At 41.4% G+C, this 26,107-nt stretch overlaps 2 protein-coding genes across 2 annotated transcripts in view; both read left to right on the forward strand.

The window, feature by feature from the left end:
- Positions 1-26,107, forward strand: part of LOC137632351 (uncharacterized) — a 187,135-nt gene that overhangs the window by 149,325 nt on the left and 11,703 nt on the right. The window contains exons 13-14 of the mRNA XM_068364286.1: positions 6,570-6,784; positions 7,789-7,929. Coding sequence (XP_068220387.1) covers positions 6,570-6,784; positions 7,789-7,929 — 356 coding nt within the window. The remainder of the gene's footprint in view (positions 1-6,569; positions 6,785-7,788; positions 7,930-26,107) is intronic.
- On the forward strand, positions 16,994-26,097 carry LOC137632210 (uncharacterized). The gene is made up of 5 exons (XM_068364097.1): positions 16,994-17,976; positions 23,115-23,196; positions 23,395-23,706; positions 25,228-25,373; positions 25,929-26,097. The coding sequence occupies exons 1-5, from the start codon at positions 16,994-16,996 to the stop codon at positions 26,095-26,097; spliced, it is 1,692 nt and encodes a 563-aa protein (XP_068220198.1).

Here is a 26,107-nt window from a genome sequence, read left to right on the forward strand (position 1 = left end):
ATTCCCCTCTTCCTGTATAGAAAGGAGGCTTCTAAACAAAGTAAGGGCATTGCAAGATTCCTTGGTGACTTTAGTAGCTCAGTTGTGGCAATATGCAGAATGATTCCTGGGCCTTTTGTATCTGCTCACAGAGGCACCAAGAGAGCTCCTTACATTTACCGATCCACCCAGAGAACCACGTGGAGACCTTCCATCAAGCAATTCCATCACTTCGTTTTATGCCTGGAGGGTGTCCAGCAACCCCTCAGAAAGAAAGGCATTTGAGACTGGGGACATAACAATGGCAGGCTGGAGAAGCATCTGCTTTAGTAGAACAGGCAAAATGGACAATTTTTGTGATTGGTGCCATAGACAGGGTATCGCTCCCCTCAGCGTCACTTTACCAACAATAGCGGAATGCGTTTTATTCCTCAGAGAGGAAAACTATGTTCGTTATCGGCATTGAAAGGCTATCGCTCAACCTTAAGCTTCGTTTTAAACTGAACGGAGTTAGTATTCCTTCCTCAATGGAACACTCTCTCCTCGTACGGAATTTTGAGCTCACCTGCCCTCAATCGGGAATCAGATTACCTCCTGGGAACACAGTGGATGCATTAAGGCTCCTCATCTTCCAGTTGTCTTCTCGTACTCATGAAACCAGGAGTATCAGCACATTTCTGGCATTCAAAAGAATTTCTTTGTGAAACAGGTGTTACAAGTGGGCGTGTGAAAATGGCAAACAGTGTCTACTGCCCACTACCTGCAAGACATAACCCACAGGAACCCAGACATGTTTACGTTAGGTCCTTTGGTGGCTGCACAAAACTTGGTCAACTAACACCTCGGCTTCATTGTAGGACAAGTAGCAGTCAGTCAAGGCCAGATGTTACCCGCGAATAAGACTAAAAAGTGTGTGTGAGGGACTGGCTACTTCCTATTTCATTTCTCCTCTCTTGGGGCTCTTCATCCAAGGAACTCTGCAAAGCTGACATCCTCTAACTGCAGGTGGTTACCATGCCCTTTATGCAACCTAATATATATGTATATATTTGTTATGTCCCCGTTCTCCAAGCAAGGTGGAGTCGGGTAATGTCCAGGTTAAGTGAGGAGCTTAGCTTAATTTTACGCTTACCTGGTTAAGTCACATTGCTAAATTCTACACTAGCACCGATTGCTCAGGCTTTCATCCTCTAAGGATCACGAAGTGTCAGGGTGCTCTCAAAACAGCTCATGCGAAGCACAGAATGGCACCCCGGTACAATCTCCAGCCAGTTGGTTTTAGGATTTCCACCCACCATTGGGCGAGTCTCCTATGTAAAGAGCATAATATGACAAATTTGAAAATAATTCATATTTTTTCCTAACTATACAAACCTGTAGCTCTGTTACATATACTGGTCCCATCATCACTTTCCCCTAGAAGTCCTGCCGCAATTGCAAAATGGAATTGTTTACTAGTGCTGGTGTGAGCGGGATGTGGGTTTACCCCCACAACCCCCATCAGCTAACTAGTAGAGGATAGTTACACCTTGCAAGAACTTAATGGCTAATTTCAGCCAGCACTGAAATAGTACTCTATGTAAAGAGCTACAGGTTTGTATAGTATGGAAACTTACAAATTTTCAAAATTGTCCTATTTAGCTTCCTTTGCTTAATCTCGGAAAGCTAGTGTGTTTGCTTGTAGGCAGTTATTTTGATATTATCCTCACTTGACTTCCTAGATGGGGTATAGTGATGATAATGCTCTATTCTAAAAGAGTTCTGAATGTTCACTGTGCCTGACAGAATCAAGATCTTCTCGCAGATCCTCAAATTCTTTCATTACTTTAGATCCTTCTGCTGCCAAACCTTTGCATTTCCACATTTCTTAGTTGCTATTTTAGATAAATATATTGCGAGGCTGAAGACTTGAGTTGGTAGTCTGGATCCTAACATCTTTGCATTCGCTAAATTAAGCACTCTTAAGAATCCTTGTTTTTCATTTGTAAGAGTTTCATATCGTATGATTTACTTAGCTCTTTAATGCTGTCATTGATGTTTCAGCTAAATCTGATTGGTCGCATAATATTTTGGATGCCAGTGCACTTTGCTCTCTTGCAAGTGTGGCCACTAGCTCATCACAGGTAAATGTTAACATTTAATACCTTATAACTTGAATGAAATGCCTTGCCGTGTCTGTTGATCTTGGGTATCAAAACTCCACAATATACATTGCATATTTAAAAAATCCAGAAGCTTTAGCACTCTTTGAATATACAAAGCATGTAAGTGGGGATACCTTTACAGTATTACCAAAATTAGTCTCACTATGAAGTAATTCAATGTTGTTTCCTCATTACACTCAAATGATTAAAATTGATTCAAGATATTTAAGATAGGGGAAACAATCTAACAAAAGTACAGCAATATAATACTAATTGAAGAGTTGGCAAGTTATCTTCAACTGCTGAAATGTTGCTTGTATGGTGAATTTAGACTTGAGGACGTTGCAGAAGGGCTAACTTCTCTTTGTCACTGATATTACAAAACCTTGGTTTTATGCTTTCCTTCCTACCTCATTCCTCTATGTATATAGCAAGTGTTTGGAAACCGCAACTTCCAAAACTATGTATACCTCTCAATTCTCCATTTTTGTTGTGGATAGAGTCATTAATTGGTCATCTTATTACAAAGAAAGGCTCGAAATTCTAATTTTGTTTAGTCTTTAAACCTTCTATACCTTGAGGTGTTTTGATTGGTGAGACGAATCAGTTACCTAATCCTGTTCTAGTGTCCTTTTCTTTCCAGTTTCTGTAGTAGAGATTATTTCCATTGTGATAAAAGGCTTGCTTTTAGCACAGAAAGCTAAGCTAGATGATTATAGGGGGAATGATGATGGTGGTGTAATCTCACTCTTCCCCTTAGTTATAGTAATACCATTCTAGCCTTTGTCATAAGGGGACCGTCTGCTATGGTGGATAATATAACAACTTTAAAAAATAAGAAATCAAGTTATTGTTATTATGTTTGCAGCAACATGTCATAAATGCTCTCCAGAAGTTTCAGCCAATTATTTTTACAAATAATGAAGATAAAGCGGTCTTTAAACGATGACGTCATCATAACTGCGTCATCTGCACGACTGAGTTTGACAGGATCGGCTTTGCTTGTTTATTTTTGCATATATACAGCAATTCTTTTTCAATTATATTTCGAAATTTCATACGTCTGTCAGAGATGGAAGGTATTGGGAGACGATAGGAACTACGTTGCTACGAGAAGACGTGTGAGAGCTATGTCACAGGTACGTTTGTTTACTTGTTGTTCTTACGTACCTTGTTTGTACAACATCCTCGGAATCTTTATAGTAATGCTGAAGTTACCTAAGGTCAAAGAAAGAACAAGAAGTAAACAGAGAGCAACAAAAAGAACCAAGAAGAGAGGGAAATATGAAGAAGAGTACAAAACTAAAAGTAAAACTGGCATTAGTGAGAGGGAGTTGACAACTATACAAGTACAAAATAAGGTTATCAAACGTTATTTTGATTTTTCTAAGAAAAAAGCAAAAATTTATAGCAAATCTTTGGGGGCTCATAACTCAAAAACATACTTATTCGCATGTTAGTAGCCGTTACCGGTTATTTACAGTATTGTTAGATTTTAGAGAGAAAGATATCATTGGAAAGAGGAATAAAAATCCCTTAATTCTGTGTGACAGAAATTTGATTTTCCTTTTCTTTTTTTCACAATATTCTAGTGTCTATAATATATTTTTTTTAATTCATTAAAAAAAAGAAAAGGAAAATTCTGTAAAATAGAATTATTCAGTTTATAAAGTAGCTTTTATGGAATGATTTTCAATGCAAATTGGTGTCATATTAGTGGAGGAATATCTACCTAAATTCAAAAAAAGAAAAAAAATTTGATTTTTTGAAAATTTTTTTACTCAAATGGCTTGAAATTTTTGTATGATGAAGGTATTATATATATCTAAAACATATATGGAAATGATATATTTTGAATAATTAGAATAAAAAATATAGCACATTGCGGATGGTCCCCTTAACGTTGTAATGCCATTCCAGCCTTCGTCTTAATGATAGTAATGCCATTCCAGCCTTTGTCTTAATGATGGTAATGTCATTCCAGCCTAGGTCTTCACGATGGTAATGCCATTCCAGCCTTTGTCTTAACGATGGTAATGTCATTCCAGCCTAGGTCTTCACGATGGTAATGCCATTCCAGCTTTCGACTTAACAATAGTAATGCCATTCCAGCCTTTGTCTTAACGATGGTAATGCCATTCCAGCCTTCGTCTTAACGATGGTAATGCCATTCCAGCCTTCGTCTTAACGATGGTAATGCCATTCCAGCCTTCGTCTTAACGATGGTAATGCCATTCCAGCCTTTGTCTTAACAATGGTAATGCCATTCCAGCCTTTGTCTTAACGATGGTAATGTCATTCATGCTTTCGTCTTAATGATGGTAATGCCATTCCAGCCTTTGTCTTAATGATGGTAATGCCATTCCAGCCTTCGTCTTAACGATGGCAATGCCATTCCAGCCTTCGTCTTAACGATGGTAATGCCATTCCAGCCTTTGTCTTAACAATGGTAATGCCATTCCAGCCTTTGTCTTAACGATGGTAATGTCATTCATGCTTTCGTCTTAATGATGGTAATGCCATTCCAGCCTTTGTCTTAATGATGGTAATGCCATTCCAGCCTTCGTCGTAATGATGGTAATGCCATTCCAGCCTTCGTCTTAATGATGGTAATGCCATTCCAGCCTTCGTCTTAACGATGGTAATGCCATTCCAGCCTTTGTCCTAATGATGGTAATGCCATTCCACCCTTCGTCTTAACGATGGTAATGCCATTCCAGCCTTTTCATACTGCTTCTATTCAAAGTTGGTCAACATCTACCCCAAATTGAAAATTTACCATTCTCTCCATTTGTAAAATGCCGCCGCCTCTGCGAACCACAACGTGTCTGACGGTCGATGGCAACTACCTGGTAAATGATACAACAATTAAACTTCTTTTTAGTTTTCTTATTGCTTGTGTCTAAATAAGATGTCTTTATTTCTCCCTGCGATACAATTAAAATTTCAGTAGTTAATTTTGAACTAATAGATCACAATGTAATTCAAATTTTTCCTGGTTTTGTAAACATATACAGCTGTCACCCGAAGTGTTGTGTTTTTGTATTTGGAAGAATATTGTTCACTCGCATTCCCTCTTTGTAAAGCTGTCGGTTGTTAGTTGACTACTTTGATTAGTAATTAAAACGTAAAGTTACTTAACAGTTAATATTTCCTTTACCTTTTTTTTGTGGTTTGCATTTAGTCCAAATTATCGAGAGAAGATTGAAAACACTAGACTTACTGTTTATGTTTTGCTTGGCACTTTGGTTTCCTTTGTACATTATCTTTTCTAATTCACTACCTTTAATTTTCTTTTGGAGACATGGCTAAAATATACAAAGATTGCCAAGATTCAGAGGGATAACTTAAATGTGCACTTACAACACTAGAAAACACTTGTAAACAATTAAAACTTGAAAGCAGTAGACCTTCTTCCAGCTTTATCAGGTATGAAGCTGTTTGAGACTTATTAGTATGTATTTTTTTTTTTTTTATATTTTAGCTTACCCTTTTATATATTTCATTTAATAGTCATAAATTAGGTATCACTCATATCTCAGTGTTATCAACTTTTCACAAAATAATTGTAACAAAACCAACAGCAGTTCATTCGGGATAAAGAACCTGTACTGTATGCCTTCAAGGAGGATTGAAACAAAGTTGTCAGACTTAACATGTTTTCCTTTATTTGTATTTATGATATTTTATGATTATGCTATGCATACTATAAATATTTTCATGAAGGATATAAGTTTTCTAATGTTATAAGTAAAATTTTGTTTAATGTTTTTATTTGACATTTTTATCATTATTGTTTGATGTAGAAACCAATTTATGGTTTCATAAAATGGTATAACAGGGTTTTTATTTTTGTTTTGATATTTAAGAATGACCAACGTAAAGTCTGAACTGATGTATGACAAACTCATGCAAAGATGGTTATTACTCAATATCCAAGATCCCTCTTAATCTTGTTTTTTTTCACAACTTATTGATCAGAAAACACCAGAAGTAACTAGCTGGACAGCTAAGAATTCTTCTGGGTACATGAACACCACTATCTGTATACACTTAGATATTTACTGTACTGCCTCTCTTATTTATAGGGACCGAGTGTCGGGAAATTTGTTGACTGCTATATTGGGATATTAAAAGTTCAGTAGTAGGTTGTTAATTAGTTTATAAAAAGTTAAAATGTTTGTTATTAGTCTTCAATCTACTGGGATTTCATAAAGTTTTGTTATTCTCCAAAATTTGATCATTTTTATCCACAGCCGATGTTGTTACTATGATAATCTGACTCAATACAGTATAGTATATCTTTATAATCTATTAAGTGACTTATTTTAATGTTTAGAGTGAGTTGACTATTCATGTTTTCTTTTAAATTGCTCAGATCAAGATTACATTCAGTACATTGTGAAATGTTTGTTATATTTTAGTGTGGATTTTCATGCTTTTCAGAGAAGAACCTTTGGCTGAGAAATTAATTACGACTTACCAGTTGACAGACAGCAATTTTAATCTAGTTGCAATAAATTGGAAGCATTTTGGTGAGAATAAAGACACGAAAAAGGCGAGGGAAAATTCAGCTTACGTCTACACTTGCCCAGACCTTTCTCCCCAAGCAGTCAGGCCATGGTTAATATCACTAAAGGAGGGGCTTTTAAAACCTTCAGGTCAGTGACCAAAAGCTAAAATAAAAAGGTTTGCAAGTGTATTTGTTTATTCATCTGCATAGTATTATTTAGCAAAAAAAAAAAAAAAAAAAAAAAAAATGCGGTATACCATTCAATAACTTTGTCACAATAGCCCACTGAAATCTCTGATTGACCATTACAGGAATTGTATAGTGTTATCACACTAAAAAAATCAATAGGTATGGTATGTAATATATGTATCCATATACAGTATGTATGCTTACTGTATGCAAATGGATTTGTTTGTATAATTAATAAGAATACTGTACTGGATACATAAATACATACACTTTTATATACCGTATCTCTCTCTCTCTCTCTCTCTCTCTCTCTCTCTCTCTCTCTCTCTCTCTCTCTCTCTCTCTCTCTCTCTCTCTCTCTCTCTCTCTCTCTCTGCAAGTCCCCCTATTTTAGATCATGTGGATGTTGTAAAAGAGGAAGGAGTGATATCATCCAGGGTGATGCAAAAGATTTACAGGGTGACTAAATTGCTAGTGTGGTGGTGCTGAAATTATAGTAAAAGATATACTTAGGTGGTTTGGTTGCAGAATATCAGGGATTAGGAAAGAAATCATTACCGTGAACAAAAGCCTTCAGACAATTATTTCCCAATGCTTGTGATTCAGACAACTTGAATAATGATTAATCTATCTGCCTAAGACTTCAGGATTTGCCTTTATAGGTTACATTATTAAAAGCAAGACGTCAGAGACATTGGTCCATTATGATTAAGGAAAATTCTTATGTAATGAACTGCCATTTTCTGTATTTAAAAGAAATTGAAGCATCAGAGATTATTTCAAGAAATCTGCTAATTATATTGAATGAAGTTTTTGAAAAATCTTAATTGAACAAAATCTTACAGTATACAGAATTCTGTGAAATAAGTTAAAGTGATAACTTTTCTTTCATATTTAGTAAATTTTCAGTAGATTCTGAACAGTCATAAAATAAGTTCACTCATTTAAGGAATACCCTTACAGTGATTCTGGGAGAGAATGACTGGGAGCCCCGTCTACCTGGATTTGACTTCATCAAGTTTATGATGGAAGATGAAGATAGAGATGCAGAGGATCAACTTATGATGGAGATGGAAAGTGACTTGAGCTCTAACTCCCAACGTGGTGAGTGTTCTAACGTAGATTCTTATTATCGATATTTCTTTTTATTTTAAGTGGTGGTATCTGTTGTTTACTTTAGGATCATTCTCCTTCTCTCCACTTCTTTCCAACATACAAGAATTAGATGAGAACATTGGCACAGCCAAGGAAGAGGTTTTCTCAATACATGTACAGGTAGTCGTTGATTTACGACAGAGGTAGGGACTGAGAGACATGTCGTAACTCTATCTGTGTCATGATACTGTAATCATCTTGGTCATATGTTATCAATATTTTATTATTGTATATCATTACTTCATTTTTTCTTCATAGGATATCATATACTTTATTAAAGCATTGTTGTAATAAATTTCTCAATTTCAAAATCATTTTAACAATATAAAATTACTGACTTTTTTTGTTTACCTTTGGTTGTGATCAGGTAATCTCAAGGTCCCGCTATTGTATCGAGAGAATGCGCACACACGAATAACAAGGCTTATCGTTTATATAATTTCGTAACTTATTCAAAATACATTCATGATGAATATTATACCAGTACCAATATACTATAGGATATAGTTTTCATACATTTCACTTATAGCCATTATTATTAGTTATACGAATACTTTCTGTTTGTGTGTGTGTACAAGTATTTAATTTTTAAAGTTTCATACAGGATTTCACTTTTAGTTCATTATCAAGTATTCATATATCTTTAGACATTATTGTGTTTATGATTTATTGTAAGAGGTTTATATATTTTTAATTTCGGGAGAATTTCACAAATCAACAATTACATTTATTTTACTTTTAGTAGTCATCAGCTGATCTCAGGGTCACGCTATTGAAAGTGTATGAGGGTAATAAAAAAGAAAATAATGAATCATTTGGTTAAAAATAATTTGTTTATTATAGGTCAACACGGTTTTGTGCCCGGAAAAGTACACAAACCCAACTGATAGCACACTATGAAAACATATACAAAAATATGATAAATGAAAAAGACACATGTGATCTATCTAGATTTTGCAAAAGCCTTTGACTAGGTAGACCATAATATATTAGAGAAAAAAATGAGAGAGCATAATATTGTGGGAAAGATAGGAAAATGGGTAAAAGAATTCCTGTAAAACAGAAAACAGATAGTGGTTGCAAATGATGAGAAATCAGATGAAGATCAGGTAATATCTGCACTGCTGTTTGTTATTATGATCTCAGACAAGGACTGTGATGTTAAAAACTCTGTAGTGAGAAGTTTCGCCGATGACACAAGAATAAGTAGAGAAATTACTTGTGATGAAGATAGGAACTCACTATAAAGATATCTAAACAAATTATATGAATGGGCGGAGATAAATAGGATGGTATTTAACTCCGATAAATTTGAATCAATAAATTATGGAAACAGAGAAGGAATGGAATATGTATACTGTACAAGGGACCTAATAACGAGACAATCACAAACAAGGAGGCAATTAAAGACCTTGGTGTAATGTTAAATAGGAATATGTTATGCAAAAATGGGAATGTTATTCAGACACTTTAAAATAAGAAAAGCTGAACACATGATTATGCTTTACAAAACTTATGTACGTAGTACACTCGAGTACTGTAATGTGATATGGTACCCACATTACCAAAAGGATATTGCACAAATAGAAAGTGTACAAAGGTCCTATACCGCTAGAATAGAAGAAGTTAAGGACCTTGACTACTGGGAAAGACTGCCATTTTTAAAACTATACAGTCTAGAAAGGAGAAGAGAACGCTACATGATAATACAAGCATGGAAGCAAATAGAAGGAATTACTGAAAACATCATGGAGCTAAAAATATCAGAAAGAGCAAGCCAAGGTAGATTAGTGCCAAAAACTATACCAGGAAAACTAAGGAAGGCGCACAGGATATTAATCCACTACGCACCAACATCGATAATGCAGCGACTATTTGATGCGCTGCCAGGTCATCTAAGAAACGTATCAGGAGTGAGCATAGATGTGTTTAAGAATAAGCTCAATAAATACCTAAGATGCATCCCAGACCATCCAAGACTGGAAGATGCAAAATACACCGGAAGATGCATTAGAAACTCTCTGGTGGATATACAAGGTGCCTCACACTGAGGGACCTGGGGGAACCCAAACATAGAATAAGAGGAATAAGAGGCTCTCTCTCTCTCTCTCTCTCTCTCTCTCTCTCTCTCTCTCTCTCTCTCTCTCTCTCTCTCTCTCTCTCTCTCTGTGTGCATGAGTTTTCTTTAGACAATACAGTACAGTATTAGAAATACTTGATATGGAAATGGTGTGAGGGCTGAGATGTTAAAGAAAGGGGGGTTAACTGTACCTGAAAGGTTGGTGAGATTGTTTAATATCTATTTTGTTGTTATTGGTACCAGTGCGCTTGGTGTGTGCATGCATTGTTCTGCTATACAAAGGTAAGGGAGATGTGCTTAAGTGTTCTAACTTTAAGGGCATTACAGAAGTTTGTTGACTGTGGTTGGAAATGTGTTTGGAAGTGGTCAAGTAAAACAGTGCAAACCGCAATTGAACTGAAAAAGTAAAATCATTGATAAACACGGAAATGGAATGCATGTTTCGGATCTTGCTCTCGAATACTTGACTTGGTCATAGAAGTGTAAACCTTTATATTACCGAAAATTCTTGAAAAAAAAAAAAGAGGCAGAAGCTACTAACATAGGTTTAATTTTTAATTAAAGAAAAACCTGCCCGCAAGCTACAGAAAAAGGAAAAAACTTGAACCTAAAATTACCTGATTTCTGGGCTCAACCTGTCGCTCCTTGAAATGCTCCTTATAGCACCATTTCTAAGGTATAAATACTGCTAGATATACCAGAGAAAAAGTTACATGGAATGCCAGGAATATATCCAGCTCGCTCATCCTTACAGGGTGACGGTATATAAACTGGGGCGTGTTATAACCACTACCAGAGGTCCCTTACCAATTAGTCTTCTCCTTTCTCAATATCCATTGATACTACGAGGTGCTGTTCTACATCCGACTACTGCCCGCTACTACAGCTACTGCCCCCCCCCCCTACTACCACCACTACCCACGCTTCTCCAATCATTCCTTTTCTAGCACCGTGATATCCACACGCGTTTGTTTTCAGTAGCTTCTTTGTGACTGTGTTTTTGAAGATGTCTGATGTTTTGGAGACCCCTACTCCCAAGTTAATTATTATAATTATCTTTTGATAATTCTCGGTAGCGACACACGTAAAATTAATAATATTGTTAATTTTAGTCTCAGCAGTATTGTGTGATGCCTTCCCTCATGGGCATATTCGGCAGCCATTTTGGTGTCGCTACCTTCGAGTGCTTCATGTTGTTTACGACTTTCAATTAGTTCCTCATACTAGTTGTAGTCTTGTTTATTTAGCTCTAAACATCTTATACATTGTTTTAGCATGGTTATTGAAGTTTATTAACATTTGAGTATTAATTAGGCTATTTTGGCGTTCATTTGGTTAGCCTACCCGACCGGGCAGTATGCGGCTTCCGAAGGTAGCCTACACCAGTGAGCCTCCCCTTCGATATACGTATTTTATATCTAGGTTAGGATATTCCTATTGAGTATTATGCGGGGAATTGGGACACGTTTTACTTTATATAGGATGTTATCCTTTAGTCATTGTACTACCTGACCAGGTCGGCATTATACCCAATTTTGGAGGGCTAGTTATTGTTTAGAGCAGTTTAGTCTTCCTGACCAGGTCGGCATTTTACCCGATTTTGGAGAGTTAGGCTATACGTTCGTATCACACCATGTTCCTCTCCCTATTTTCCCCCTTATTTACTCACTTTATGTCGTTATAGCCTACTTTACTTTAGAACACATATTTCAAGTAATTATTATTATTTTTATTTAATCTGCATGCTTTAGTCAGGAAGCCATAGGCCTACCGCCTCATCGGGTAGTTCCACTGTGTCTCGGAGGGTTGTCCCACCCGACCGGCCACAGTGGTCACCTGATCTCGAGCGAGCCACTCTTCTTGGTTGTTCCCCTCCCCCTGTAGCCACCTCGGTGGACTATTCACCACACCCTAACCTTGGGAAGTAGTCTTGAGTCACATTCCTTTAGGGAGAGTGGGAAGACAACTGAGAGAGAGGCCTGGCTCACATGCTCCGTGAGTTGATGCGGGTAGCGCTCTCTCCTCGGCTTGTCATGGTTGGCCACCAAAGGCGCGGGACTGGGTATGCACATCGCTACGTACCTCGCATCCCCCTTCCCTGGAATTCCATTCTCGCTATCCCTCTGCCCCGTGTGGACCGGGATAACTTGAGAATCGTATCTATAAGTTAGTAGCTATGATTCTTTGATCGGATTCAGGTAATCTACCCTGTTCTGATCCCATAAGTTTATCCCCTATATATAAAGGATTTTAACGGATGGTTGACCCGGGAAGAGGGTTTTAGACGGAGCTTAGTATTTACTTAATTTATATATTATTATTATCGGGCAGGATTTACACGGTAGGAATCCATACTTCCATCTAAGTATTCCGGCACTATATTGGTATCCCTATATTCTTTTTTCTTTGTACCTCCTTGTCATCAATATTTAGTTCATTTATATATATATACATTTTTAATGTACAGTGAACCCTCGCTACTTCGCGGTTCGACCATCGCGGATTCACCACTTCGCGGGTTTTTTCCATAACCCATATATATATACATATCGCGGATTTTCCGGAAATTTCGAAAATACCGCGATATCTGAAGACCCCAAATACGATATTTCGTTACCTGTAATTCCATTAATACTGTAATTAGTAATATCTGCTCTTACTGATTGTTCATTGCATTACATATTATATATAATTCAGCACAGAAAGAAATAAAACACGAAAAGAGAATATGATCATAGGATAATTCAGTACTGTATACAGTACGTAGTAAAATTAAATCGAACATGAAACGCAAATCAGATGCAGTCATACCATATTAGAATGGTGTAAGGCGGCTGATGGCTACTACTGTACTACAAATGTAATGGATGTGCTTCTTTTCCATGAATCTTTTGTATGTATACGTACGTAGTACTGCATCCAATAATATTCTTTGTTGCAAAAATCACATTTCGAATAAGCGTACGAGAGAGAGAGAGAGAGAGAGAGATAGAGAGAGAGACACACATCCTACAAAAGAATAAAATAGCATACGTAAAGCTATTATTATTATTGTTATTATTATTATTATTGTTGTTGTTGTTAATAAAATTATTATTGTTATTATTATTATCATTATTATTATTATTATTACTGTATTATTATCATTATTTATTATTATTATTATTAATACTGTACGTACAGTATACGCGGGGTACTGTATCTTGTACTTTGAGTTGGTAACCTACGCATCATATAAGACGGGTTGTGATTGGTTCAAGCGCTGATAGATGACGAATCAGAACTCAAGTTTTGTTATCTAGCCTGTGATTGGTGTTTTGCCCGCATCTCCAGCTTCCAGCCTCTGTTCGCGGCCACTTTCTCTTACGCCGTATCGCTGAGTAGACGTTCTTAAGTTTGTGAACTTTAATCTGTGCTGTGTGCGACTGTTTTAAGTTGAACTTTTTGTTGAACTTTCTGTTAAATCCTACAGTACAATGGCTCCAAAGCGTTCTGCTTCTACTAAGGCTGGTAGTGAGCCTAAATGCCACCGAAGGATGATGACGATTGCTGAGAAGGTGACGCTTCTCGATATGTTGAAAGACGGTAGAAGCTACGCGGCCGCAGCGCGCCATTTTGGAATCAACGAATCCACTGTTCACTATATCAAGAAGGACGAGGCGAACATTAGAAAGACGGCTGCCATCACCTTTAGCAGATCAGCGAAGCGAGTCGTTGCCACGCGTAATAAAACGATCGTACGCATGGAAGGTGCTTTAGCTATGTGGATTGCCGACTGCTGGAAGAAGAACATAGCCTTGGATACGAACACCATCTGAACAAAGGCTTTGAGCATGTATGAGAATTTTGCTGCAAAGGAACCTCAAGACGACGACGGCAATCATGCTGAAGAAGATGATGATGCAGATGAACCTTAACCAGGGACATCCACTGATTCCCAGCCTCAGAAACAACGTTCTTCCGCCAGCAAAGGATGGTTCGCGAAGTTTCAGAAACGCTTCACCCTGAAAAGCGTTTCCCTGCATGGCGAGGCTGCTTCGGCTGACACTGCCGCTGCTGAAACTTACGTGAACCAGACGTTCAAGAATATTATCGCCGAAGGTGGATACCAGCCGGAACAAGTGTTTAATATGGATGAGACCGGCTTGTTTTGGAAGAGAATGCCGTCGCGAACTTTCCTGTTCAAAGAGGAAGCCAAAGCCTCTGGCTTTAAAGCATTCAAGGATCGCGTTACCCTCGTGATGTGTGGCAATGCTGCTGGATTTTTGCTAAAGCCGGGGCTTATTTCTGGGCTCGAACCTGTGCCACCCAGTGAATAAGCTCCATTTAAGCACTTATTCTTAGGTAATTTACTGCTAAATATACCAGAGAAAAAATGTAAAGGAGTGCTAGGTTAACTAGCTCGCTCACCTAATGGTGTCGGTATAAAATTGGGCGTATAATCCAGAGGTCCCGCACTATTTAGATTAATCCACGACAGAGAACCCCAATAGAGGAGAGCCGTTCAACCTCACTCGGCACTACTACAATGCATCCGCTCAGAACCCAACTCCGTTTAGCACGACTTGTGCAGTAACCCGCATTTTTCTTGTGCTCTCGATTTTTGGATATTTTCTAGTGAATTATGGCTTCTTCGTCGGTTTCCCAGGAGACACCGTCTAAGTTAAGTACCAAGCTGGGTTTTACTGTGTTTTGAGCAATCTAGATCGTTTAATATTTATATTTTAGGAGTTATTCTCTTCGTTCATACCGATCTTGCTTGATTTCACTACAGTTGGTACTCCTGTTTTTGAGAGCTTTTAATTTTCACTTGCGGTGTTACTATGTGTATTATTTTTATTATCAAATATTATTTGTGTGTGGATTGGTGGGTTTGCCCGGAATGTAAAGTCTAAGCGGCCGTACGTCCTATCTGAGGACTACTGCACCATGGTTTACCCCAACGCCAAGTCTTCAGCTGCTGTGGCTAGGCATGTGGCAGCCCCCATCATTGCCCACATTGATGCCACTATAACGGGTCTCATCGACCCAGAGCAAGATCCATCGGACGCCCCCGGAGGTCTGGAGGACAATGTTACCTCCATGAACCTGGACGTCGAACCGATGTTGCTAGACGAGCCGGATACAGGTAGGGTGGTAAGTGAGGCAGGTGTGTCCGGCGCTGAGATTCCTATCCTCAGCCCCGCTCTTTCTTCTTCTTCTGATCGCTCTTCCTTTCTTGGATTTTCTGGGGACCGTGATTCGTCTCAACGTTCATACCCGGTTCCCCCTAAGGATAAGTCTACTTCAAGGACCTTACCCAAAGCTCGCAAGCCTCATAAGACTTCTCATGGCTCTAAACATGGTACGAACCCGTCTTCAAAGACCTCTGGTTCCTCCTCTAAGTCTCACGACCCGGGAGTTCCTTCCGCCCCTCCTGCTGCTAGCCCGGGCCTTTCCGAATCAGCTATGCTCCGCATCGTGTCGGAGATGCAGGAAAAGTTGGTTTCGGAGATGCAGTCGAGGATGGACACGATGTTCTCTAACTTCGGTCAGAGAATTGGGGCTTTAGAGCAAGGAGCTCCGGAGAGAGTCCAAAGCTCTCTCATACCGGATGCCTCTAAGCTCCCGCCGTTTGCCAAGAACAACCCCTGGCGGATGGCTCTTCATTCCCCGTTCTCAGACGGAATGTTGACTCTGGAGGGCCTTGGCACTCGTCCTCTAGAGGACTTTGAATTCTTTCCTCCGGGTCTGGCATTTCCATTTCATGGTTATGCCAGACTTACCGAGGAAGCTTTAGTCCGTTTAGACAAGGTCCCCAAAGAGACGGTCATCTTCCCGAAGGAGCAAGCCCAATCTGTTTGGGCCAGATTTTTGAATGACATCGGCTGCACTAACACCATGCTGACGCCTCATAAAAGCTCCTTTACGATGTTCCTAATGGACAAGACCACCTTGACTCCATGCGTCAATAAGGTGGCAGAGCTTGCCTTTCAATATGCTCTGGAGGAGAAGCCCTTGCCTCCCATCCGAGAGGTGGATCCAATCTCCCTCCTTCTTCCCTCAGGTATTGAGTGTTGGGACAACGTCCATACCACCTTTACCTCCGGCAAGCTTGCAGCAGACTGTGCCTCAGTCTTGTTTAGTGAGAAGCTTCCCCGTCTCCCGGAATCTCTCATTAAACAGGAATATGATTCCCGCCTACGTGTGGGCCGTACTCTAAACCTGGCCACATCCACGGAGTCGATAGCCTTGACTTACGATACGGAGAGTATTTTTAAGTCTCTCAACAAGGCTACGTTACAGTCGTTATATTATGATTTGTATGACTTTGCTACTGCTAAACGCAGATGTCGCAAGCATGTTCTAGCTGAGGCGACGATTAGGCATGAACCTAATAAACTCATCCGGTCCTCCTGTTGGGGTTCAAATCTCTTCCCCGAGGATCTCGTAGAGGAAGTCTTGGCGGAGGCCACTAGGGTTAATCAGAGCCTTAAAGCCCGTTGGGGTTTGACCCCTAAACGCAAGTATGACCCCGCAAATTATCAAGCCCGGGGTAGGAAGAAGCTTAGACCATATACCTCCACCCAGTTCAGGCAACAACAGAGTGCTTCATCCAACTTCCGGCTGCCTCTTCCTCCATCTTCTGTTGCCCCTGCGCAGCCCTCCACCTCTCGGGCTCCTTCGGATGACTATGTCACCGTTCTGCTACCTAAGAGCCAGCTTTCTGGTGCCTCCGCCACTTCCCCTGCCTTTAACCAGTCCTACGAGGCTCATAGCTCTTCCCAGAGTTATGGTAGAGGTAGAGGCTACCACCGTGGCTCTAACCAGAACAAAGGCAGGGGAAGAGCCTTTCGCAGAGGAAAGAACTTCCGAGGCGGACGTGGAGGCAACTCCTCAAACCAATACTGAGGTGCAGCAGGTAGGGGGGAGGCTCTATGCCTTCCGCAACAAATGGAGGTTCAGTCCCTGGGCGTTCAGTATCATCTCCAAGGGACTAGGGTGGAGTTGGATTCAAGGACCTCCTCCTCCGAACAAATTTCGTCAACATTCCACCCCAGACCTGGTCGAATTTGTCCAGGATCTTTTACAAAAGAATGCCATACAAGAAACGAAACATCTGAAGTTTCAAGGTCGGCTGTTCAGTGTCCCGAAGAAGGATTCAGACAAGAGAAGAGTGATTCTAGATCTATCCCTTCTCAACTTGTCCATTCAATGCGACAAGTTTCGAATGCTTACCGTCTCGCAGGTGCGGACCTTACTTCCCCGTGGGGCCGTCACCACCTCTATCGATCTTACAGACGCCTACTATCACGTCCCGATAGCGAGACACTTCCGTCCGTACCTAGGCTTTCGCTTAGGGGACAAAAGTTACTCCTTCAAGGTGATGCCTTTCGGGCTCAACATTGCCCCAAGGATCTTCACAAAGCTAGCAGAAGTCGCTGTTCAGGAACTCAGGAATCAAGGGATTCAAGTAGTAGCCTATCTGGACGACTGGCTCATTTGGTCAGACACCTCCCAAAATTGCCTAAAAGCCACTCACAAAGTCATCCATTATCTTCAATCTCTAGGCTTCCAGATCAACTTCAAGAAGTCCCGTCTTCTTCCAAAATCGAAGTTCCAATTGCTCGGCCTGCAATGGGATCTTATATCTCATACTCTGTGTCTTCCCAGACCCAAGAGGTTAGAGATTGCAAGGAACACCAAACGTTTTCTCAAAGACAAAGTAAGTTCCAGACGGCTTCAAGAGAAGATTCTGGGGTCCCTTCAGTTTGCCTCAGTGACGGATCTTCTTCTGAAGGCAAAATTGAAAGATATCAATCGTGTCTGGCGTTCGAGGGCGAACCGGAAGCTCCGGGACAGGAAAGTCCGCCTTCCTCCCATTCTACGGGAAAGACTTCTTCCTTGGACAAGAGCAAACAGTCTGTCAAAGTCAGTTCCCCTTCAATTTCCGCCCCCGGAATTAATCATTCACACAGACGCATCCCTATCAGGTTGGGGCGGCTATTCTCAGCTCAAGAAAGTTCAAGGTCTTTGGACTCCCTTGTTCCGCCATTTTCACATCAATGTGCTAGAGGCCATGGCAGTTCTTCTAACCCTGAAACGTCTCGCTCTTCCCAAGAAACAACACCTTCGTCTGGTCCTCGACAGCGAAGTGGTGGTCCGCTGCCTCAACAGAGGCGGGTCAAAGTCAGGGCCTCTGAACCATGTTCTAGTAGCCATATTCTCCCTAGCAGCCTCGAACCGTTGGCATCTTTCAGCTGTCCACCTGGCGGGAGTCCGGAATGTAGTGGCAGACGCCCTGTCCCGGACCTCCCCTCTAGAATCGGAATGGTCACTCGATCTAAAGTCATTTCGGTGGATTCTCTCTCAGGTTCCCGGCCTCCAAGTGGACCTCTTCGCCACGGAATCCAACCACAAATTGAGAGTATATGTGGCTCCCAATCTAGACCCTCAGGCTTACGCCACAGACGCCATGTCACAGAATTGGGACAACTGGGAAAAGATTTATCTCTTTCCCCCGGTGAATCTTTTGCTGAAAGTTCTAGACAAAATGAGATCCTTCAAGGGACAAGTAGCCTTGGTCGCACCCAACTGGCCCAAGAGCAACTGGTATCCTCTCCTGCGGGAGTTGAGACTATACCCTCACCCGATACCCAATCCGGTTCTGTCTCAGATAGTACAAACACGCGTTGTGTACGCTTTCTCAAACATTCAGAGCGCCCTAACTTTATGGACTTTATGAAGTTTGCGGCTATGCATGGTGCCAATATTGATCCTCAAAACACCTTGTTCCTAGAATCAGATAAACGGGATTCCACCATCCGTCAGTATGACTCTGCAGTTAAAAAGTTGGCAAAATTTTTAATAGACTCAGACGTGAACTGTATGAACTTGAACCTTACAGTCACTTTCTTTAGATCTTTATTAGAATCAGGTCTGGCAGCCAATACTATCACCACTATTAAATCGGCTCTGAAAAAGATCTTCCTAGTGGGTTTTAACATAGACTTAACCGACTCTTTGTTAGCTTCAATTCCAAAAGCTTGTGCCAGACTGAAACCGGTTACTCGTCCTACCCCGGTGACCTGGTTCCTTAATGACGTACTCAAATTGGCTTCTGATACCATTAACAGTTCTTGTGATTACATGCCCCTTCTCAGGAAAACACTTTTCCTAGTGAGCTTGGCTTCCGGGGCAAGAATTTCTGAATTGGCAGCCTTGTCGAGAGACCCGGGTCATATTGACTTTCTGCCTTCAGGAGAGGTCCTTCTTTCTCCTAACAAATTCTTTTTGGCTAAGAATGAAGACCCTCAAAACAGATGGACCTCCTGGAAAATTGTTCCCCTCACGCAAGATCCGTCGCTGTGCCCTGTCACTACTCTTAGGTCTTATCTATCCCGGACCTCCTCTAACTCCTCGGGGCCTCTATTCGTTAGAGAACAAGGCGGTACCATTACTATTAAAGGGATCAGGCAACAAATTTTGTATTTTATTAAACAAGCTAACCCTGACTCTTTTCCTCTTGCACATGATATCAGGGCGGTTGCCACCTCGGTGAACTTCTTTCACCACATGAATTTTACAGACCTTTCCAGGTATACAGGGTGGAGATCACCGTCAGTGTTCAAGAAACACTACCTTAAACATTTGGAAGCCCTAAAATTTTCTACAGTAGCCGCAGGGAGCGTAGTTACTCCCGAGTAACTCACAGGTTAATGCCTTGACTCTTTATCTCTCCCTCTTACCTGCCTCATTTATACCCTATTGTATTCGTTGGTCTCGCACCTGAATACTGTTATTATATTTGTAAATTTTTATCTGTATATATTATCTGTATATATTATCACTCACGGCATTATTATACCTACCTTATTGGATTTATGTTAATATTTAAGATACCCTTATAATTGTTTTTTGGTACTCATCTCTGATTAAAGCATCCTGTATTTCTCTTACGCTTATGTTTTTTCCTTTATTTTGCAAGTTTGGTGACATTTTTCTCTTGTATAGATTCACTGGGCGGCACAGGTTCGAGCCCAGAAAAGGGATTTTGACGTAGGAAAAATCTATTTCTGGGCGAAGGACCTGTGCCGCCCAGTGAACCCTCCCAGCTCCTCTCCCTTGGAGTCCCCAAACTTTGGGTGCTAAGGAGTTGGGTTCTGAGCGGATGCATTGTAGTAGTGCCGAGTGAGGTTGAACGGCTCTCCTCTATTGGGGTTCTCTGTCGTGGATTAATCTAAATAGTGCGGGACCTCTGGATTATACGCCCAATTTTATACCGACACCATTAGGTGAGCGAGCTAGTTAACCTAGCACTCCTTTACATTTTTTCTCTGGTATATTTAGCAGTAAATTACCTAAGAATAAGTGCTTAAATGGAGCTTATTCACTGGGCGGCACAGGTCCTTCGCCCAGAAATAGATTTTTCCTACGTCAAAATCCCTTTTATAAGTCGAAAAATCCTCGCGCTTTGAAAAATAAGAATAAGAATCTCCTTCCCGTGTACTGGATGCATAATCTAAAAGCATGGATTACAAAGATGCTGACCTCCAACTGGTTCCACCAGTGTTTCATCCCGCAAGTCAATGAATATCTCGTAGAGAAGGGCTTGCCATTCAAGATCCTTCTCCTTATGGATAACGCTGGTGGACACGCAACTGACCTGTCGCGTGAGGGCGTTCAGGTTGAGTTCCTGCCACCCAACACCACGTCATTAATTCAACCGATGGACCAGGGGGTTATCAGGGCGTTCAAGGCCCTCTACACGAAGAATACCTTGGCGGACCTCGTTGCATGTGTGGATGCTGCCCAAGATGATGAGGATGAAGATTTTAACTTGAAGGCGTACTGGCGGCAGTACACCATAGCCACGTGCCTGAAGAATATTCAGAAGGCACTGCAAGAGATGAAACCTGCTACTGTGAATGCGAGCTGGAAGAAGTTGTGGCCCCAAATTGTACGACGACGAGGGATTTACACCTGCTGAGATTCAACACTCTGCAATACGGAAATCTGTGCAGTTGACTGCTATAATTGGAGGTGACGGGTTTGGCGACATGACGACTGAAGACGTCGACGAGTTGTTGGACTGCCATTCCCAGCCGCTAACTGACGCAGACCTAGAAGACCTGACGAAATCGGCAAGCGAAGAAGAGAGTGAAACCCAGGAAGAGACCCAAGAAAATGTCGAAGAAACGGACTTAACACTAGAACGGCTTGCCAAGGTCTCCAACCATATAAAGGAGGTGAAAGAAATGTTGCAAGAGTGGGACAAGGATATGGTTCGTTCTATGCAATTCTCCAACAAGGTCGATGACATCATGACTCCCTACGGGATGCTCTTAGATCGAAAAAAGAAGCAGCGGCAGCAACTTCCGATCACAATGTTCTTCCAGCCTCGCAAAAAAGAGCCAGTTCCTCCTGCTAGTACGCCTTCGGGAGAAATTGAAGAAGTTGAAGAGGTGTCCCAGGAAAAGACACCTCCGTCTGAAGAGACGTAAAATACTATCATTGGCTGCACAGTAGAAGACATCATCAGCTTCATCGTCATCATTTCTACTGTGCAGCAAATTCATCGCCATCATCATTCAAGTTTTTCTTGAACTTCTTTCGTGGTGAGTACAGTAACAATATTTTTTACTTTAATATTCTAACATTTTAATATTTGTGCCTGTTTTATAGTTTAGTACTGTATGCATTAAGTTAAAGGGAAGGTTTTAAAAGTCTACATGTTGTAACCTATCATATTTATTTTGTTTAAAATTTACATTTACAGTACGTACGTAAAGCAATCTCTCTCTCTCTCTCTCTCTCTCTCTCTCTCTCTCTCTCTCTCTCTCTCTCTCTCTCTCTCTCTCTCTCTCTCGTAAATTGATTTTTTTTGTATAAAATTTACATTTACAGTATGTACGTAAAACAATCTCTCTCTCTCTCTCTCTCTCTCTCTCTCTCTCTCTCTCTCTCTCTCTCTCTCTCTCTCTCTCGTAAATTGTTTTCCTGCTTTGCTACGTACAATATGTACTGTATGATTTTATATAGATACGGTAAATTATATTTGTAATAACATATTTTGTAAATGCTTTTACTGTACATATCATTATTTATCACTTTCATCATGCGCGTTAAATGCCTTCTTTGTTCTGAGCGTGGTTGTTTACTGAGCGTACAGTACTTTATGACGCCGTCGTTTCAGGCGGCGTCATAAAGAAAAACATTTCATTTGGAAGTCCTAAGAAAAATTAAGTAAAACATTGGTAATAACAAAATCAACATACTGTACTGTATAATCAATATAATCGATGTAAAAACTAACCTATACATATATGTGTACACTAAATGAGTTTGTTTCTTCATTATGATCAGAGATGAACGTAAACAAAACATTGGTTGCCATTTTTTATCGTGCTTTTTAGCGTGTTTAGGAAACGCATGATATAAAATCGCCTTTAATATTTGTGCCTGTTTTAGGTTAGGGTACTGTAGTACATGCATTAAGTGTTCTGTACATTAAAGGGTAGTTTGTTAACAGTACTACGTACAAGGGAAGGTTTTAAAAGTCCGAATATACATGTTAAATAAATAGGTAAATATGGTGTCACTACTTCGCGGATTTTCACCTATCGCAGCCGGGTCTGGAACCTATCTACCGCGATAAACGAGGGTTCACTGTAGTGCATCATGCATTCTTGGGCCAACGGAATTCTAGATGGCGGTTCCTGTTCCGCTCGTCCCTAACCTTTCTTCATACATCCCACTCCGTTGGGGGTACGGAAGGGTAAGAGAAGTCTCATAGGAAAATTCTTCTCTCCGGAGCCGGCGGACTGGTTCAAGGTTAATCCAACCATCATTTCCGACCATTCCAGATATTTATAATAACAATTTCTTGGATGACATTAAATGACGCAGGAAAGAAAACAATATATAGAGTACCATTGCAAATGCTTATTGTATAGTTATTAAGACAGCATGCAATCCCGCTGAGCTAAGCACAACGGACTTAACTTAACTATATATATCACCGGATCTCCCGGCGCAATCTAATTCGATACTCATATATCAAATTATCTTACAGGTGGTACGCTGTCAGGAGACAGCATGCACTGCTGTGTTGCAGCAATTGTGCTGGCATGAGGTCTGCCGATCTCATGCCGGGTGTGCGGTCCAGGTGGCCGACCTTCTGGTTTGGCCGGATGCGAGATTTGTTACGCTCTGGTCTCAGACCTTACTAGTGACTCGGTATGTACTACATTCCTTCCTCGAGAAATGATTATTGAGCGTATTGGAAATGTTGGAAATAATTGTTGAACATATTGGAAATTTAGGTTAAGTTCTAAAGGGAATATCTCTTTCAGACCATTCAAGCCATCAAGAGCGCTTCCCTGGCGACCCTCAAGACCTGGGGTGGTGGCTTTCGCCGTAATGTAAAGGCTAAGAAGTCTTATATCCTGGCGGAGGATATGTGTGCCCTGCTTTACCCCAATGCCAAGATGTCTGCGGTAGTGGCAGCAGACGTAGCGGCTCCAATCATTGCCAGAATCAGGGAAGAAACTCGAGTCCTCCCTGAAGATCTGGAGGGACTAGGCGATGACGTTTTGGAGGATGTAGCCGTTATCAACTTAGATGTCGAACCAACGGTCGTTGACTCCACCGGACCAGGTAGGGAGGTAAGTGAGGCAGGTAGCGGCCGGTCTAAGATTTCTTTTCTTAGTCCGGCGCAGTCTCACTCTTCCTCTGTCTCTTCTTTCCAGGGGTTTACTGGGAATGTCATGGCTAGGGACAAGTCATGCTCAGTAGCCCCTAAAATAAAACATATGAAAAAGGGCCTACCCAAAGATAGCAAGCCTTCTAAATTACCCAAACCTCTCTCAAGAGACCATCATCAGCTTCAAAGATGCAAACGGACTCGGCAAGGGCTAATCCTCCACCTCAAGGGTCGAGAGTAAGGAGCTCAAAGGGAAGACGCCGGAACTTGCTTTCGATCCGGTAGCCTTCTCAAGCCAGCTCATGGAGAGGATGGGGAGTATAGTCCAATCTCAGATTGGACCAATTGCCAATCGCTTGCAGTCGATGGACACTTTAGCCCAGAGACTGCAAAATCAGGAAAACCTGATAGAGAATCTCTTGCAATCCGGGCTACCACAACAACAACAGTTTGTGGTCCCAGCCGCGTCAAAGCTCCCCGCGTTTGTAAAGAACAACCCATGGCGATTGGCTCTTCATGCGCCGTTCTCCGAGGGCATGCGGATAATTGAAGGATGTGGTACCCGTCCGGTAGAAGATTTTGAATACTACCCGCCGGGTTTACAATTCCCCTTCCCTGGTTACGCGCGCCTGACAGAGGACACGCTAATAAGGGTAGATAAGGTTCCCAAGGAAACCGTTATCTTTCCAAAAGAGCAAGCTTAGTCCACCTGGGTCTAGACCCTGAATGAGTGGGATTGTGTCAACACGAAATTAGCCCTCATAAAGGTACATATACTATGTTCATGGTGGAGGAGCAAACCCCAACACCATGCACCACGAAGGTAGTAGACCTTACCCTACAAGCAGCTATGGAAGACAAGCCCATGCCCCAACTAAAGGAAACGGACCTGACTTCCCTGTTGTTTCCGTGAGACCAAGAATGCTGGATTGACGTCCCGGCTACTTTCACGGCAGAGAAATCGAACCCAGACTGTGCCACCACACAGTTCAGTGAACGACTCCTCAGACTACCGGACTCACTGATTAAGATAGAATACGGGGCAAGAGTCAGGTTGAGTAGATCTATCAACTCAGCCATGATGGCAGAGATGACTTCGTTAGTCTACGCTGAGGAGCCTCTTTTTAAGGTCCTGACAAAGTCCTTGCTTCACACACTTCAGTGTGATGCATATGACTTTTCAGTGGTTCGACGTAATTGCCGGAAGCACGTCTTAGCTGAGGCCTCCATTAGGCATGAGCCTAACAGACTAATTAAGGCCTCGATCTGGGGAGCGGACCTATTCCCGAAGGACGTGGTTAACAGCATCCTCGGAGAAGCAGCCAGGGTCAACCAAAGCCTCAGAGTCCGATGGGGTCTAATTCCCAAAAGAAAATTCGAACCCACCAGTACGTAATCAAGAGGCAGGAAAAGACCAAGGAAGTTTCAATCCTTCCAAGGTCCACAAGCTCAAACTGTGGTACAGGCATTGCCTGTATCCCAGGTGAGCCATTCTTACACCTCAAAACCTCAGCCGCAACAACAATATGTGTTAGTAAGCCAGCCACCTCAACAACCTACTCCGTTTACTACGTCTCTGGCTTATAACCCTTCCTTTGAATCACAAGGAGTGTTTCAAGGGTATAATAGGTATGCAAGAGGTAGTAGAGCTAGGGGAACCTTTCGCCATAGAGGCAGCGGTAGGGCTTTCGGGAGGGGCAGAGGATTCCGAGGGAGCCTTGGTAGCAGATCTTCTGCAAACCAATGAGACTCCTCAGGTTAGAGGGAGGCTATACCTCTTCCGGAGCCGTTGGACTTTCAGCAAATGGACACACAGTATAATAACGAAGAGCCTAGGATGGAGTTGGATACAAGGGCCCCCTCTACCGACCAGTTTTTATCAGACTCCAACGGCAGATCTCACACTTTTCGCTAAAGATCTCCTTCTAAAGAATGCAATAAAAGAGGTAAAACGGCTAAAATTTCAAGGTCGCTTGTTCAGCATGCCAAAGAAAGACTCAGACAAACGAAGAGTCATCTTAGATCTGTCCCTTTTGAATACATTCATTGAATGTGACAAGTTCCATATGCTGAGCGTCTCGCAGGTACTGACCTTACTTCCCTGTGGGGCCGTCACCACCTCTATAGATCTTACAGATGCTTATTATCATGTTCCGATAGCAAGGCATTTTTGTCCTTTTCTAGAATTCAAGCTAGGGAAACGGGCATATACCTTCTAAGTGATGCCGTTCGAACTCAATATAGCGCCCAGAAAATTGAAGTTAGCGGAGACAGTAGTCCAAGAGCTGAGAACTCAAGGAATACAGCTAGTGGTCTACCAAGACGATTGGCTTATTTGGGCCAACAGCGTTGAGGAATACCAC

This window comes from Palaemon carinicauda, chromosome 41 (genome assembly GCF_036898095.1).
Source record: "Palaemon carinicauda isolate YSFRI2023 chromosome 41, ASM3689809v2, whole genome shotgun sequence".
In the NCBI taxonomy this organism is placed as follows: Eukaryota; Metazoa; Arthropoda; class Malacostraca; order Decapoda; family Palaemonidae; genus Palaemon; species Palaemon carinicauda.

Bases quoted from the DNA above. Each gene is read 5' to 3' on its own strand.
- LOC137632210 (XM_068364097.1), top strand. From the start codon at position 16,994: ATGGAGGTTCAGTCCCTGGGCGTTCAGTATCATCTCCAAGGGACTAGG. The intron at 17,977-23,114 runs TTCCCCTTCAAT...ATTATCTTACAG, and splicing joins AAACAGTCTGTCAAAGTCAG to GTGGTACGCTGTCAGGAGAC. The intron at 25,374-25,928 runs GTATGCAAGAGG...GTCCTTTTCTAG, and splicing joins GTGTTTCAAGGGTATAATAG to AATTCAAGCTAGGGAAACGG.